The sequence below is a fragment of the Hypomesus transpacificus genome, chromosome 4, assembly GCF_021917145.1.
Source record: "Hypomesus transpacificus isolate Combined female chromosome 4, fHypTra1, whole genome shotgun sequence".
In the NCBI taxonomy this organism is placed as follows: domain Eukaryota; kingdom Metazoa; phylum Chordata; class Actinopteri; order Osmeriformes; family Osmeridae; genus Hypomesus; species Hypomesus transpacificus.
Window position 1 is genome coordinate 10,360,857 of NC_061063.1, and position 13,503 is coordinate 10,374,359.

Genomic DNA, 13,503 nt, shown 5'->3' on the forward strand with positions numbered 1-13,503 from the left:
AAAGGATTATATGTGTGGATCTGTAAGATGCTTACTGGAGAGGGTAAAGTGAACAGAGCCAGCACCAGTCTGAACTTCTGAACTCTTGTGCACGTGTTGGATACAGAAATTGATAGCACCTGAACACAAACTAAAGCACCATGTACCATATCCTGTCGACATTTTCTGTGGACATTTTCTGATAGTTTTAATGTTCCATCCAGAAGGACTGGTGTGTAAACAGCAACAGATCACAGAGCCCTTCAGCCTGGGTGGAATTCCAGTGTTCTTAGCTGACCTGGGTGGCAGTGGTAGTCGGTGCAAATCCCTAAAACTTGACTTCCTAATACTACTACTAAAACTGTGTCATGCGGTTCATGGTTGTTCTGTTTAAGTGGAAAGTCTTTATCTTTTCACTCACGCCAAGAAACCTTATTTCAATATATTCCTAGTTCTATTCTCTAAAGTTTCATGCCTGTTGTTGTGACATAACATTCAGCAACATTTTTATTTGTATTCTACAAGAACATGTATATTCATGTACAAAAAAGCTTAACACTTCACCAAATTAGATAAGTGTGGACCCTGGCTCCAAGACAGCTTGAGCACAAAGACAATTCAAATCATTCATCAAAACCCCTTCTAGCATCTGACATCACTGATGACACCCAAAAGTCACGTGACCTCTTCTTCTCTCCTCTCTTTCTAAATTGTTTTATTTACAGTGTTTCAAGTTCTCTTGGCACATTCCTTTGTTTACAGCGCAGCGGTCCAGTGTGGTTTGGCCGTGCTTGTAACTCTGCAGCCCTGGTGACCGGAAGGACACATCAGTGAATAATAGTGTTGATCACTCGTTACTCATTAGGTTGCTTTCACTGCCACTGCCAAGCCCTCCACCGGGGGCTGGCGGGCGGAGCGGGGACCCTGATCTAATTCAGCTTTTAAATCCAGTGGGCCTATCTGGGTTGCCATGGGTCACAGCATCCCTGTAAACGCTGTGCACTCACAGCAAGTTCCTCATTACCTCATTTCCTGTCAGAATTGTACCTGGCATGTGCATGCAAATCTAAGGATGGCTACAAAAAGTTTTTGCAGTTAGACATGTTGTATTGAATGACGTTTTTTTAAACGTTGTGTTAGGGTGCCCTGTTGAGGCTCTGTGATTGACGAGCTAATGAAAAAAAGAGCATCTTTAGAATCTGCCTTATTTAGCATTTTTACTGCACTCATTTATTAGTCTCTACGGAGAAATAAAGTCTGACTTGAAAGTTTGTTTGGCAGTGCAACGTTCAGCTCATTACCCTCTCTCCCTGCACCTTGCTGCCATTAACAGCGTCTTCTCCAAAGCTCAGTCATCTGCCCCTTAAAATCAGGTCAGCAGCGAAATTAAGCCATCTTTTAAACTTGGTCAGTGGTGCTCGAAGATCGTAAAAATACTTTCTTCACAGTGTCGATGTTCTGCTGTTAAAGCAGCGGCCGTTTGAGAACACAGGAGGGACGTCTACTGAGGCGTTAACGGACTGCACAGTTCTTACTGAAGGAAAAGTTGTAGATGTGAAGTTTCCTTAATTACTCAATCGTTTTCCGTAATTTTATTTTTGTAAATGAATCAGAAAATTGCCAGTTTGGACGTTAATTTAATTATGGTATTTATTTAAATTCACAACAAGCTTTGCCTAATTTCTTCAACATTTTGTGAAGTTTAGTTCTGTTTTTTCCTTGTCTCTAGCCAGATAGACGTGGTGGTTTAATAGTGTTTAATAGTGTCGTTCACGTTGTTGAGCTTCAAACCGTCTCCTGTTTGCCAGCAATGGCATCGTCAATCTTAGGCCTACTGTTCAATGAATGGCAGTTGGACCGCCATAAACTGGACTCCAAGGACACTAAATTGATTCAACAACCCCCTTTACAGTTATTTGACGCAATAGCCTATACAACAAAGTGAAAAATGGATTCGGTATTGAAAATCCTCAACAAATACAAGTCTTAACTTTGTTGAGGTGATGTAATGTGTTACTGTGAAGTAATTACGCTCCAACCATCCGAGTCTCGCCTGGTCCCTGGATTGCGGCCTGCCCCAGTGAGGAAACCCCAGTCTGGAACAGGCTGCCAGGATCCTTGCGGGCTCTGCGTGGGTTTGAGTCTGAGACATCAACAAGGTCACAGTCCCACATCTCATCATTTGTTGACTCGTCTGAGGCAGGGTCATTTGTTACAGAGTCAATTTGAGGCAGTCTCAACAGATCTTACAAGTGACAGACATTTATGAGGCCCTTTTTTTCACTGCAGATCAAACTCTTCCACATGGTGAGAATGTGTCATCCGGCCGTAACTAGCTAACTCTAACCCATAACTGAGGAATTAGGAGAGGACTATGTTGCTACTTGTGTCTCTCAGATGGAATGAGGTCATGTGTAGGATTGATAGGGGTGGTTTAGGGTGCTGACTGATGGTGAGTGAGCTGTACCTGCCCCATGTGGAGCTCTGTGTGTGTGTGTGTGTGCGAGCTTGTGTGTGTGTGCTTGTATGTGTGTGTGTGCGTGCGGTGTGTGTATGTGCTTGTATGTGTGTGTGTGCGTGCGGTGTGTGTATGTGCTTGTATGTGTGTGTGTATGTGCTTGTATGTGTGTGTGTGCGTGCGGTGTGTGTATGTGCTTGTATGTGTGTGTGTGCGTGCGGTGTGTGTATGCGCTTGTATGTGTGTGTGTGCGTGCGGTGTGTGTATGTGCTTGTATGTGTGTGTGTGCGTGCGGTGTGTGTGTGTGTGCGTGCGGTGTGTGTATGTGCTTGTATGTGTGTGTGTGCGTGCGGTGTGTGTGTGTGTGCGTGCGGTGTGTGTATGTGCTTGTATGTGTGTGTGTGCGTGCGGTGTGTGTATGTGCTTGTATGTGTGTGTGTGCGTGCGGTGTGTGTATGTGCTTGTATGTGTGTGTGTGCGTGCGGTGTGTGTATGTGCTTGTATGTGTGTGTGTATGTGCTTGTATGTGTGTGTGTGCGTGCGGTGTGTGTATGTGCTTGTATGTGTGTGTGTGCGTGCGGTGTGTGTATGCGCTTGTATGTGTGTGTGTGCGTGCGGTGTGTGTATGTGCTTGTATGTGTGTGTGTGCGTGCGGTGTGTGTGTGTGTGCGTGCGGTGTGTGTATGTGCTTGTATGTGTGTGTGTGCGTGCGGTGTGTGTGTGTGTGCGTGCGGTGTGTGTATGTGCTTGTATGTGTGTGTGTGCGTGCGGTGTGTGTATGTGTTTGTATGTGTGTGTGTGCGTGCGGTGTGTGTGTGTGTGCGTGCGGTGTGTGTATGTGCTTGTATGTGTGTGTGTGCGTGCGGTGTGTGTGTGTGTGCTCCTGAAACAGCGTCTGCTGCTGCATGGCACCAGCTTAACCTTCGGACTAACCCTAACCTTAACCTTGGGATTCCCCACATTCCACCCCAAGTCAGGCACAAGTCTCACCACTGATCCTGTTAGGGTGATTGACGTTATTTGCTACCATTAGGCACTACTATGCAATTGACCTTTGACCCTCCGCAAGTGACCTGTTGAAACAGCTTTGGACCAGAGCATCTAATCTCCATGGGAACACTGCCCAATCTGGACATCAGGCTCTAAGAGCAATCAACACGTAAAGGTGAACTAGGCCAGTCAGGATCAGAGAGGATGGCAGACCTGCCGTGTCTTACACAGCGCAGACCACAACACCTACAGATCACTTTCATTATTTCTCATTGAATGATTTAATGTTTTATTGTTGCAGACATGATGACGGGTACTTAGTGACTCTTCATCCTTAACTGTTCTCTACACTTCAGTCCACCCTGATGTAACTTGTTTGGTTTGAGACGAATGTACTGTGGTGTATAAATGCTTAGTGAGAGGTCTGTTTCACCCTACGGTTCAGGCCACTCCACAGTGACCTCTCCCATGCCTCTCAAAGTCAAGTGGCTCACAGATCAAAACATGCTTTCATCACAATCCTCTCGCCACTCTGCTTCAGCGTGGAGGAATAAACCATAAATACACAGACTGGAGCCTGCTGCGCTGTTCTGACAACGCTGAGAACTGCGTCTGGGTTTCACTGCTGTCTGTCTGGGAGAGAAGAACCAGACCCAACGGTTCATGCAGTCAGAGTTAGCAAAACTGTAATTCTCTATTATTGTGGTTATTGCATGTAAAATATTTCTTCCTGGAGTTACCATACAATACTTTGACGGCATATGAGCAGTAATTGAAAACAGATAGTCATGAGCTCTGAGGAGTTACAGAAGCTCAAAGATGTAAAGAATGTGGGCCTTTTTATCTCATCAATAGAATAGAATAGATCTTTACTGGATTTAATATAAAGGTGAGAAGACAGCCTCTTTAGAACAGTGTGTATACACTGTGGTGATAAAAACACACATTCAGTCAAACGGACTTAATCCTTTGGGACTTTGTGTGGAAACCACATCTGGGTGCTGTAGGCTCGCAGAATTAGAAGTAAAAGTGCTGGAAATGTCTGGCCAAGAACAAAACATGACTTTTGTTTGTAGAGCTAATTAGTTGGGCATGTGAATCCATTCACTCACTGTAGTTTGTTAAACAAGTAGTGGAAGAAATTACATTTCTGAATGTGTGCGTGTGGTGTGTGTATGTGGTGTGGTGAGTGTGTGTGGAGTGTGTGTGTGGCACAGCAGCGGGGCTTTTTCGAACCCATGTCGTGTCACAGCGCGACCCCCGACCCCCGGCCCTCCAGCCCTCGTTTCATTCAGTCCATCAACACTTCCTGGTCCAGCCTGTTAGTGTCACACAGCATTTCCTCCCCAGCCTCAACCAGCCCCCTCTCTCCAGAAGCACTCGGTTTTGGGTTTCCCTCAAAAGGCAAAGGGCTTCAAAGTCAATCACACCGTTTTTGATTTTTATTGACCTGAAGACTTGCTTTTCTACTTTCCCCAAATACCACTTGCCCACCGTTACTTTCAGGGAATATTAATGGAAAAGAAGCAGTTTTGTTAGGAACAGAATCGGTGATGCTTGGCTGATTGCACCTGCAACTGATTTTACAAGGTGTTTAAAAATGTTCAGCCCTCAGCACCTTGGACAATAGTGGATTGTCTGGGCAGTGTTTGATATTCACAAACAGAGCAGGACTGCCCAGCAGACAGGGCAGAGAGCAGGACTGCCCAGCAGACAGGGCAGAGAGCAGGACTGCCCAGCAGACAGGGCAGAGAGCAGGACTGCCCAGCAGACAGGGCAGAGAGCAGTACTGCCCAATAGACAGGGTAAGGGTCTGTTGAACCGACAGAAGAACCTTGAAAACACACAGCTAGGCCCCAACTAACTAATAGTGCTTCAAATGTGTTGAAAGGAAGAAATGCCTCCACTGGCAGGTTCTCTCCTTGTCATTGAGGACCAAAGGGAATGAAAGAAAACAGACAATCTGCAGGTAATCAACTGGCCAATGAATGTCTGTGATCTTTTAGGTGAAATATACTCACTAATGGTTGGCCTTGTGTCCTGTGTCATTTCCTTTTGATGTGAGAAGAAAGTGATGATCTGTGATCTGGCCGTGTAGTAAAGAGCCCTCAGCAGGCAGTTTTAATTACCGGGAGGCTGATTCACTGTGGAACCCTGCTCATCTGGTTCACATTTCCAATGCAGACTGACTGTAAAACAACACGAGCAGCGCTGTCACTGAGACCCGACCACTCATGTACAAAACAAGTCCAGACCCTGCTTGTGATTCAGCCTGAGCATGTGAAAGAGGACAAACCCTGCATCTACTTACTGTCTTTCTTCAAGTACCGTACGACTTCACCTAAAACTAATGTCAAGTGTATTTACTATATCTACCCAATCAGAACCAGGTGTTTCATATGAGAACGTTCATAATTGAAAGCTGTTCAGATGTCCTGTGTGTGCTTGTGTTCACGGATGTTCTTGTTGCAGTCTCACAGTAACTGCTGCCCTCTCGGGCCTGTCTGCCCTCTCGGGCCTGTCTGCTGCCCTCTCGGGCCTGTCTGCTGCCCTCTCGGGCCTGACTCTGTGGAGTTTGAATGTTCACCCCTTGCTCACATGGGTTTCCTCCACAAAGAACCTCGATATAAAACCATGCAGCCCAGATTGCTGTCCTGCCTGCCTCTGGCCAGCCTCCCGTCCTCTCAGTGCGGCTGATCTCTGCTGCTGGCTGCGCGTGGAGGAAGCATAGCAGGATGGGAGGACAGCAGAGAGGGAATTTCATTAGTGGACATTGGACCCTCAAGCGTGTGTGTGTGTGCTGGTGTTGCTGTTGTCTGCACGTGTGTGTGTCTCGCATGGTCAATAAATGGTTCTTCTTCTCCTGTGACCAGGTTAAGGCAGTTACAGAGGCAAAGGAAGACCCATCAGCCCTCTGTTCTAGAATGCATTACACCTTCTGTTCTACAACGTTCAGCCCTCCCTCCCTCCTCTAGACTGTCCAGGGTGGGTAGCATGTGTCGAGCCCAGAGCACAGAGTCTGACTAGAACATGCAGTGCTGTCTTTGCTCAAGAGGAGACTTGTCTGCCAACAGCAGTGACCCATGGAAGAGCCTTTCCTCCATGGATTAGACCGTCGCCCTGACCTGCTGTTAGCATTCTGCTGAACCATAGGTCTGAAACAGCTCTCCTCCACCTGTGCATCAGTCAGAAGGGTGAAGGAGGACTTTCTCTTCAAAGACATTCAACGAGAACAAGAGCAAACAGATGACAGTGGGTGAACAGTCACATGTTTGAGTGCATTGAAAACATTCATTTGTGTGGCATAATCATTAACACCAACACCAGGATGGATACTGATTCATTTCTCCTCCCAGCGAAGAATCCCAAGTTTCAAATAAACGACTTTGATATAAAACCAACAGACTGATGCTCAGTCAAACTGCTGACTTAGTGTGTCCCCTGTCCCCTGGTCAGGGTTAGTGTGTCCCCTGGTCAGGGTTAGTGTGTCCCCTGGTCAGGGTTAGTGTGTCCCCTGGTCAGGGTTAGTGTGTCCCCTGTCCCCTGGTCAGGGTTAGTGTGTCCCGTGGTCAGGGTTAATGTGTCCCCTGTCCCCTGGTCAGGGTTAGTGTGTCCCCTGGTCAGGGTTAGTGTGTCCCCTGTCCCCTGGTCAGGGTTAGTGTGTCCCGTGGTCAGGGTTAATGTGTCCCCTGTCCCCTGGTCAGGGTTAGTGTGTCCCCTGGTCAGGGTTAGTGTGTTCCCTGTCCCCTGGTCAGGGTTAGCACAGCCCAGCTCCACCAGATGCCCCTTTAGACACCACACATTCCAGCCTTTTGTTCTCTGATTGGCTGCTCAGAGCAGCTGTTTAAAGCCACCACCCCTTTTTATATTGTACCTTATTGTAAAGGGCTGAGGGTAGTCCTAGGCATGGGAGTCCTGCAAAGCCTCATGCCTTCCTGCCCCAGGTCCCCTTCCCTCTCCCTCTGCAGCTCCTTTCTGAAGGGATGTGTGTCTTGTTGAATGCACACAGGCTACAGAGACAATGGGACACTTGACCTCCGACCTTAGAGGAAAAGACATGCCTAATCTGATGTTAGGATCCTCTCCCGCCATTGTGTGGAGGGCCACGGCCTGAATGTGGCTTGAGACACCGGGTCAGTCTCTACATCTGCCAACTCATTTGTTTGTCCCACTGCCCCCCTTCAGCCAGACACACACCCACCACCCAGGGGATCCGGAGATCTCCTCTGGATCCAGCCTTCTGACCCTCCGCTCACCTCCCAAACTGTCACTCAACACGTCAGTGTTTGGATGCAACACAGTGTCATAAAACTGGGGATGAAAAGTCGACCAGTCAGGTCAACGAATCAAAATCACCGTTGTGAAGAGCGACGTATACTGTGATTACTATGTGGTTCTGCTGCAGCCCTGTGGAATGTACTGATTATGTGACCTCTGCATAGGATGTAGGAGTACTGGTTTAATGAAGAGGACAGGTTGGACAGGTGCTGATGCTCATTTGTAAACAGGTTGGTTTGGTGTCTCTTAAGTCTGAAGTGGACAACAAACAAGCTGTGGCATCAACAGCTCTTTACCAGAAACTTCTAAACAAATCAATACAAACGTTTAAGACTAAATGAGACGCAAATGCTCTGCATAGACAAAATGTGAGGAAAATACATTAATACAATGATAATTTAATTTACCTATTAGACTTACAGTTTACAGGTAAAATAAATGACGTTATTTTTCATTTGAGTAAATATTTGGTGTTGAGTTTCGCAAAAGTGTAAATTATCTTATATCTGGGTATCGAAAAAATCTCAGAAAAAACAACATTATACATAAAAGGCTAAATGTAAGATTAAAACACAAATTACACAAAACTGTAGTTATAATGGGGTCGTCAATAACAGAGAACATGTGTGTAGTCAATAATTATCATCACAAAAAGCAAATCTTGAAATGAGATTGTATTGGCATGGGGACCTCAGCCAACCACTCAAACTAGAGAAACTAGAGATATAATAACTTAGCTATAGAACATTAATTATACTTTCCATATCCATTATTTACATATGTTAATATGAACATCAGTGCATGGCAGGATAAACACGTTCCTCAGTCCCTCCAGTCGTCACCTCACCACACAGCCTGTACACCTACAAACCTTCGGTGTGTTTGGTGGAAGTGCAGTTGAATCACACCCAACAAAGGGTCAGGTTCTTTAAGACATGGACAGTCCAGAGGCTGTGACAAAGTGCCCAAAAAAGCTGTGTTCACTTTACTTGATGTAGCCAATGATCGGTTTTCGGTCATTTTGGCTCTTAAACACGTACTGAAACGTGTGAAAGTTTAAGAGGAAGGTCATTAACACGACAAAGCTCTGAGACCCTGGCTATCATATCAACCACTCCATCACACGTCCCAGAGACCGTACATTTACAGGCTTGGTCATTAACCTCCCTACCAAACAGGATCTGATCTCCCACTCACTGAAAACACATGGTCCTTCCTACCTACAGCCACAGGACTCAACCACCATGTCTTCGTACTGCTGATACACCACATTGTTTCCTGCATCTATGTACAGGATGCTGATGGGGGTGAGTTTGGACGGGGCGCAGCAGCTGGGGGGCATGTTGCTCGGGTTCATGGAGTTCATGAGAGTCTGGATGATGGCGTGATTGGTGGGCTCCAGGTGGGACCTGAGAGGGAAGTCACACACGCCCTCGCAGTGGTACGCCTCGTAATCCAGAGGTGCGATGATCCAGTCATCCCAGCCCAGCTCTCTGAAGTTCACGTGAAGCGGCTTCTTGCTGCATCTGGACTTCCTGCTGTGCCTCTTGCCGTGCCGGCTGTGCCTCTTGCCGTGCTGGCTGTTCTTGGACGTGACAGTGCGCCGTGTCCTGGAGGCCTTAGACAGACGACCGCTCTCCTGCGCCGTCTGGCTCCATGACGACGTACTCTCTCTTCGTTCACTGAACAGAGTCTGTCTCTTTCTGGACCTGGTGAAGACTACGAGGATGGCTTTCTTCTGCTGCGGGCGTGCACTCCTGTGGAAGCCCAGACTGTTCAGGTCCAGCTCCTTCTCAGGGTTGTCCAACATGGCCTTGAGTTCCAGACAGAACTGCTTCCCCTCAGTCCTGCGCTGCCAGTCCTTGAATATCTCCCACACATCCAGAACTTCCCACCTGGGCCTCTGGGAATCTTGAAGATCCAGTGTTTGGGAGTCCAGCAGCTGTTGAGTGTGACAGGAGAGGAGCTGGATGTCCACTGGTCCTGTTTCCGATATCCTGAAATTTCCAGAGACTTTGGTGTATATCCTCAGCTCTGCCCCCAGAACTTCAGCGTTGTCTGAGAGACTTGAGACGTCAAACAGATACTGCTGTCTTCGCACAGGGGAACGTGGGAGGCCATCTGTGAAAAGCATTCAATCATGACTCACATTCATTCTGTGGGAATATTCTCAAGGACTTTGTCAATGGAATCTCATGACCGTTTACCATGATCAGTTTATGTCTAGGGGTCAACCAAGGGTCGAAACTCTGATCAGTGTGATCATCTCAAACTGAGAACTGATCAAACTCACCATTGGCAGGTATTGCTTGTTCTCTCTTACCTTGTCTCTTAATTAGACATTGTTGGATTTTACGTACCTTGTCCGATGTCCACAAAACTTGCTATGGTGTTGGCAGCTTTTGATGACCTAAAGAAACTCGCATTGAGACCCAATTTTTCTGCTGTAGAAAAAGTCTTATAAATGGAGAGCATATAATCGTGCGGTTCAATTGGGTCTTCAGAATTACTTTTGTAATGTCTCTCGCTCGATGATGACGTATAAAAGTCTTTAAAATGTGTTGACTTCTCGTGCCCATCAAACAACTTAGTTACCTTAGCGCTCTTGGGAACGGATGGTAGATAAATAGCAAATGTTCGTAAACAAGGTAATTCCCCAGCACATACCAGAGCTGCATATAGTGTAGTTATTCGGTAAAAGTCCATTCTATCCGCCGATGAAAATTTCGTATGATATTGAGTGATTCGTGTGGCGGTGGGACCACGGACCGGACGACGCAGGACATCCACATGCAACAAGTGCCTTCTCAACGTCTGCGGAGGACCGTGCACTGTACTGACGTCACTGAACAAAATCGGTCCCGTAGGCGCACAAGAGCACGCCCACCTGCCGGCTAGCAGACTTCCTCTGGGTCCAGTTTCGTTTATTTCTACAAGGTACAAACTATTGCCACCAATAAGGTACGACATAGTTATGTATGCCTGTGTTTAAAATGTATTTTAGCCATTGCTTGTCCCCTTAAAAAATTACAATCTAAACTTTAGGATGACTTTTTGAACATGTGGCCTATCATTCACCAGCAACAGCCTACATCTATGATCGATACAGTCAGACTGCGAGGCTCATTACGCCGAACAGAGCCTATACGGCCCTCTAGTGGAGAAGAGAAGAGCTGCATTCGAACGAGAGCGTCGTTAACAGCATCATGTTGTCATGTCGGCCTTTCAGCACCATGGACAGTATCTTGCAAGCGATGCCCAAACAATTTACCATCCAAACTTAATTTAATTGATTAATCTGACACAAGAAAAAACTGCGGTTTACATATTTCAAATATGGTTTATTAAAAAGACGGGTTTGATCATTAAAAGAAGGAAGTCCCCTAAACATTAGCCCATAACATATGTGAAAAAATATATATTATATAACATAACTCCCATGTATTCTTAATATCTGAAAAAATATTCTAATATTTCTATCTCTTACATCACTTTTATAGGCTGTAACAATAACAGAAAGAAAATGGTAGAGAATGAAACTAAAGTGGCAGGGCCGTCAGTAGGTATACCAGAATCTTCTCTGCATAAATACAGTGCTTCATTGACATGTTCATATTTTGTGCAAAAGACCCTGATAGATTTGAGTTGACAAATCAGTATTATCCTCTACAGTCCCAGAAACAGGAGGCTGGATGCAGAGATGATGCTGACCAGTAAGATGGTGGCTGAGCTAGAGAGAGTAGTGCTGGAACCAAAGATGGTGTCATCTATTGTGGTGGATTCTGTGTTCATGGTGGGAATGGTGATGCTTGGACTGGCAGATGAGGAGGTAGTACCAGGGGTGGTGGTGGGACCAGGGGTCGAGGTGGGACCAGGGGTGGTGGTGGTGGTGGAACCAGGGGTGGTGGTGGTGGTGGAACCAGGGGTGGTGGTGGGACCAGGGGTGGTAGTGAGACCAGGGGTGGTGGTGAGACCAGGGGTGGTGGTGGGACCAGGGGTGGTAGTGAGACCAGGGGTGGTGGTGAGACCAGGGGTGGTGGTGAGACCAGGGGTGGTAGTGAGACCAGGGGTGGTGGTGAGACCAGGGGTGGTGGTGGGACCAGGGGTGGAGGTGGTAGGACCAGGGGTGGTGGTGGTGGGACCAGGGGTGGAGGTGGTGGTGAGACCAGTGGCTGAGGGGGTTTCAGTGTTATTGGTTAGGGGCGTGGCAGTGGTCGGTGTCTCCTTGACTGAGAAAGACCTCAGTGACTGAGTGTTCCACTCCATCAGTGTGAACCACATTGTCAAGTTCTCTCCTGCGGAAAACAATCATCCAACCATTATATACCAGTCATTGGATTTTTACAGAATTGGCATGTTGATCGTGATACCACTGTGAAACAGAAGAGCCAATTTATAGTTTGGAGCATTCAAAATCAAATATGTTATCTGAAAAAAATTCATAAACCAATGCACAGAATCATTTTCCTGATGGAGAATATGGTGTTTTCAAATATACATAATTCATTGACTCCAACCACTTAAATCCTGTTAGAAATAAACACTTCTGATTCTTGATCTTCTGCTGTCTGTAGGCAGTATGTGTACGTCGCTTTAGATAAAGGGTTGAATTGTTAAACAAATAAAATATTTTGAAATATTTGGTATTCCCTGCAGTAAGGCCTCAGCTTTTGTGGTACGTGCTCTACCCGGCTAGCTGCCAGGGCGACCCATAATCAGCTTCAACATGAGGAGACAGTGGTTCCCAGAGGAGCAGAGACGTACCCGTGGTCATGATGCCTAGGTTGGTGTAGTTGGCCCAGCAGCCACTGAAGCGTATGCTGGTGTCGCCTACCAGGCCAGACACAGTGTTACCACTGGAGTCCTTGAGCGTTGCTATAGCTGAGAGGGATGACAAGCCCACAGCCACACAGTCACCCTGAGGAGGGAAGAGGATGAGAGAAAAGTAGAGAAAAGGAGGGAGGAGGAGAACAGAAGAAGAGAGAAGGGGGGAGGAGGGGGGAGGAGAGAAGAGGAGAGATGAGGAGAGATGAGGAGAGTTTTATTGTTTTGATGTTCTATTTATCAGGGCTGACTACTTAAAGGCCCAGGTGTGTGTGCTTCAGAGGAGGCGTTCTCTCTAACAGCCTGGTCCTCACCTGGCTGTCCAGGGCCAGCAGGTGAGGCTGAGTCAGCAGGGGGCCCGGGTAAGGACCCGGCTCCGGGGACACCACCAGCACCAGCTTGATCACGGCCAACACAAAGATCTCCTGAGGCTCCACCCTCGTCACGTCTACAGACGCAGCCTGCGGACACATCGTGCTGTGTGTTCATTCAGAGCGACATGCAGGGGGTTTATAACCAGCAACCTCTTGATTTGCAGTCAAATACTGTAACTACTGAGCTATAACTCATGTGCCATTCATGGTAAATATTCTGGGTTAGGGTTCTGGTTTTGTTAGTAGAACTTGAGAGTTCATGAGAAAGGTCAGGCCTCATCACAGAGAACGCTACAAAGCCTAAAGAAACAAGATGAGACTGTGATGTGATTGTGTTTGTCTGGATGAGACTGTGAGGTGATTGTGTTTGTCTGGATGAGACTGTGAGGTGATTGTGTTTGTCCCCTCTCACCTGGCTCCAGGTAGGGTCAGAGGCTGGGGGGGGGGGAGGGACTACGCCGAATTGCGATATGTTGAAGCCAATAGCCATACTGAGGTTCCCAATGATGGCAGTCATGCTCAGGTCACTGACGATGTTCTTCAGCAGATAGAATGAATCCGCCTCTGAAACACACAGAGAGAGAAAGGGAGAGTAGAGAG

At 47.0% G+C, this 13,503-nt stretch overlaps 2 protein-coding genes across 2 annotated transcripts in view; both read right to left on the reverse strand.

Moving 5' to 3' along the window:
- Window positions 1–8,327: 8,327 nt before the first annotated feature.
- Window positions 8,328–10,499, reverse strand: gdf6b (growth differentiation factor 6b). The gene is made up of 2 exons (XM_047019564.1): window positions 10,066–10,499; window positions 8,328–9,826 (listed from the first exon to the last, which is right to left on the reverse strand). The coding sequence occupies exons 1-2, from the start codon at window positions 10,409–10,411 to the stop codon at window positions 8,922–8,924; spliced, it is 1,251 nt and encodes a 416-aa protein (XP_046875520.1). The 5' UTR covers window positions 10,412–10,499; the 3' UTR covers window positions 8,328–8,921.
- Window positions 10,500–11,371: 872 nt separating this feature from the next.
- pkhd1l1.1 (PKHD1 like 1, tandem duplicate 1) overlaps window positions 11,372–13,503 on the reverse strand; it is a 32,983-nt gene continuing 30,851 nt past the window's right edge. The window contains exons 74-78 of the mRNA XM_047019730.1: window positions 13,316–13,467; window positions 12,844–12,990; window positions 12,470–12,623; window positions 11,626–12,000; window positions 11,372–11,487 (exon numbers count right to left, since the gene is read on the reverse strand). Coding sequence (XP_046875686.1) covers window positions 11,372–11,487; window positions 11,626–12,000; window positions 12,470–12,623; window positions 12,844–12,990; window positions 13,316–13,467 — 944 coding nt within the window. The remainder of the gene's footprint in view (window positions 11,488–11,625; window positions 12,001–12,469; window positions 12,624–12,843; window positions 12,991–13,315; window positions 13,468–13,503) is intronic.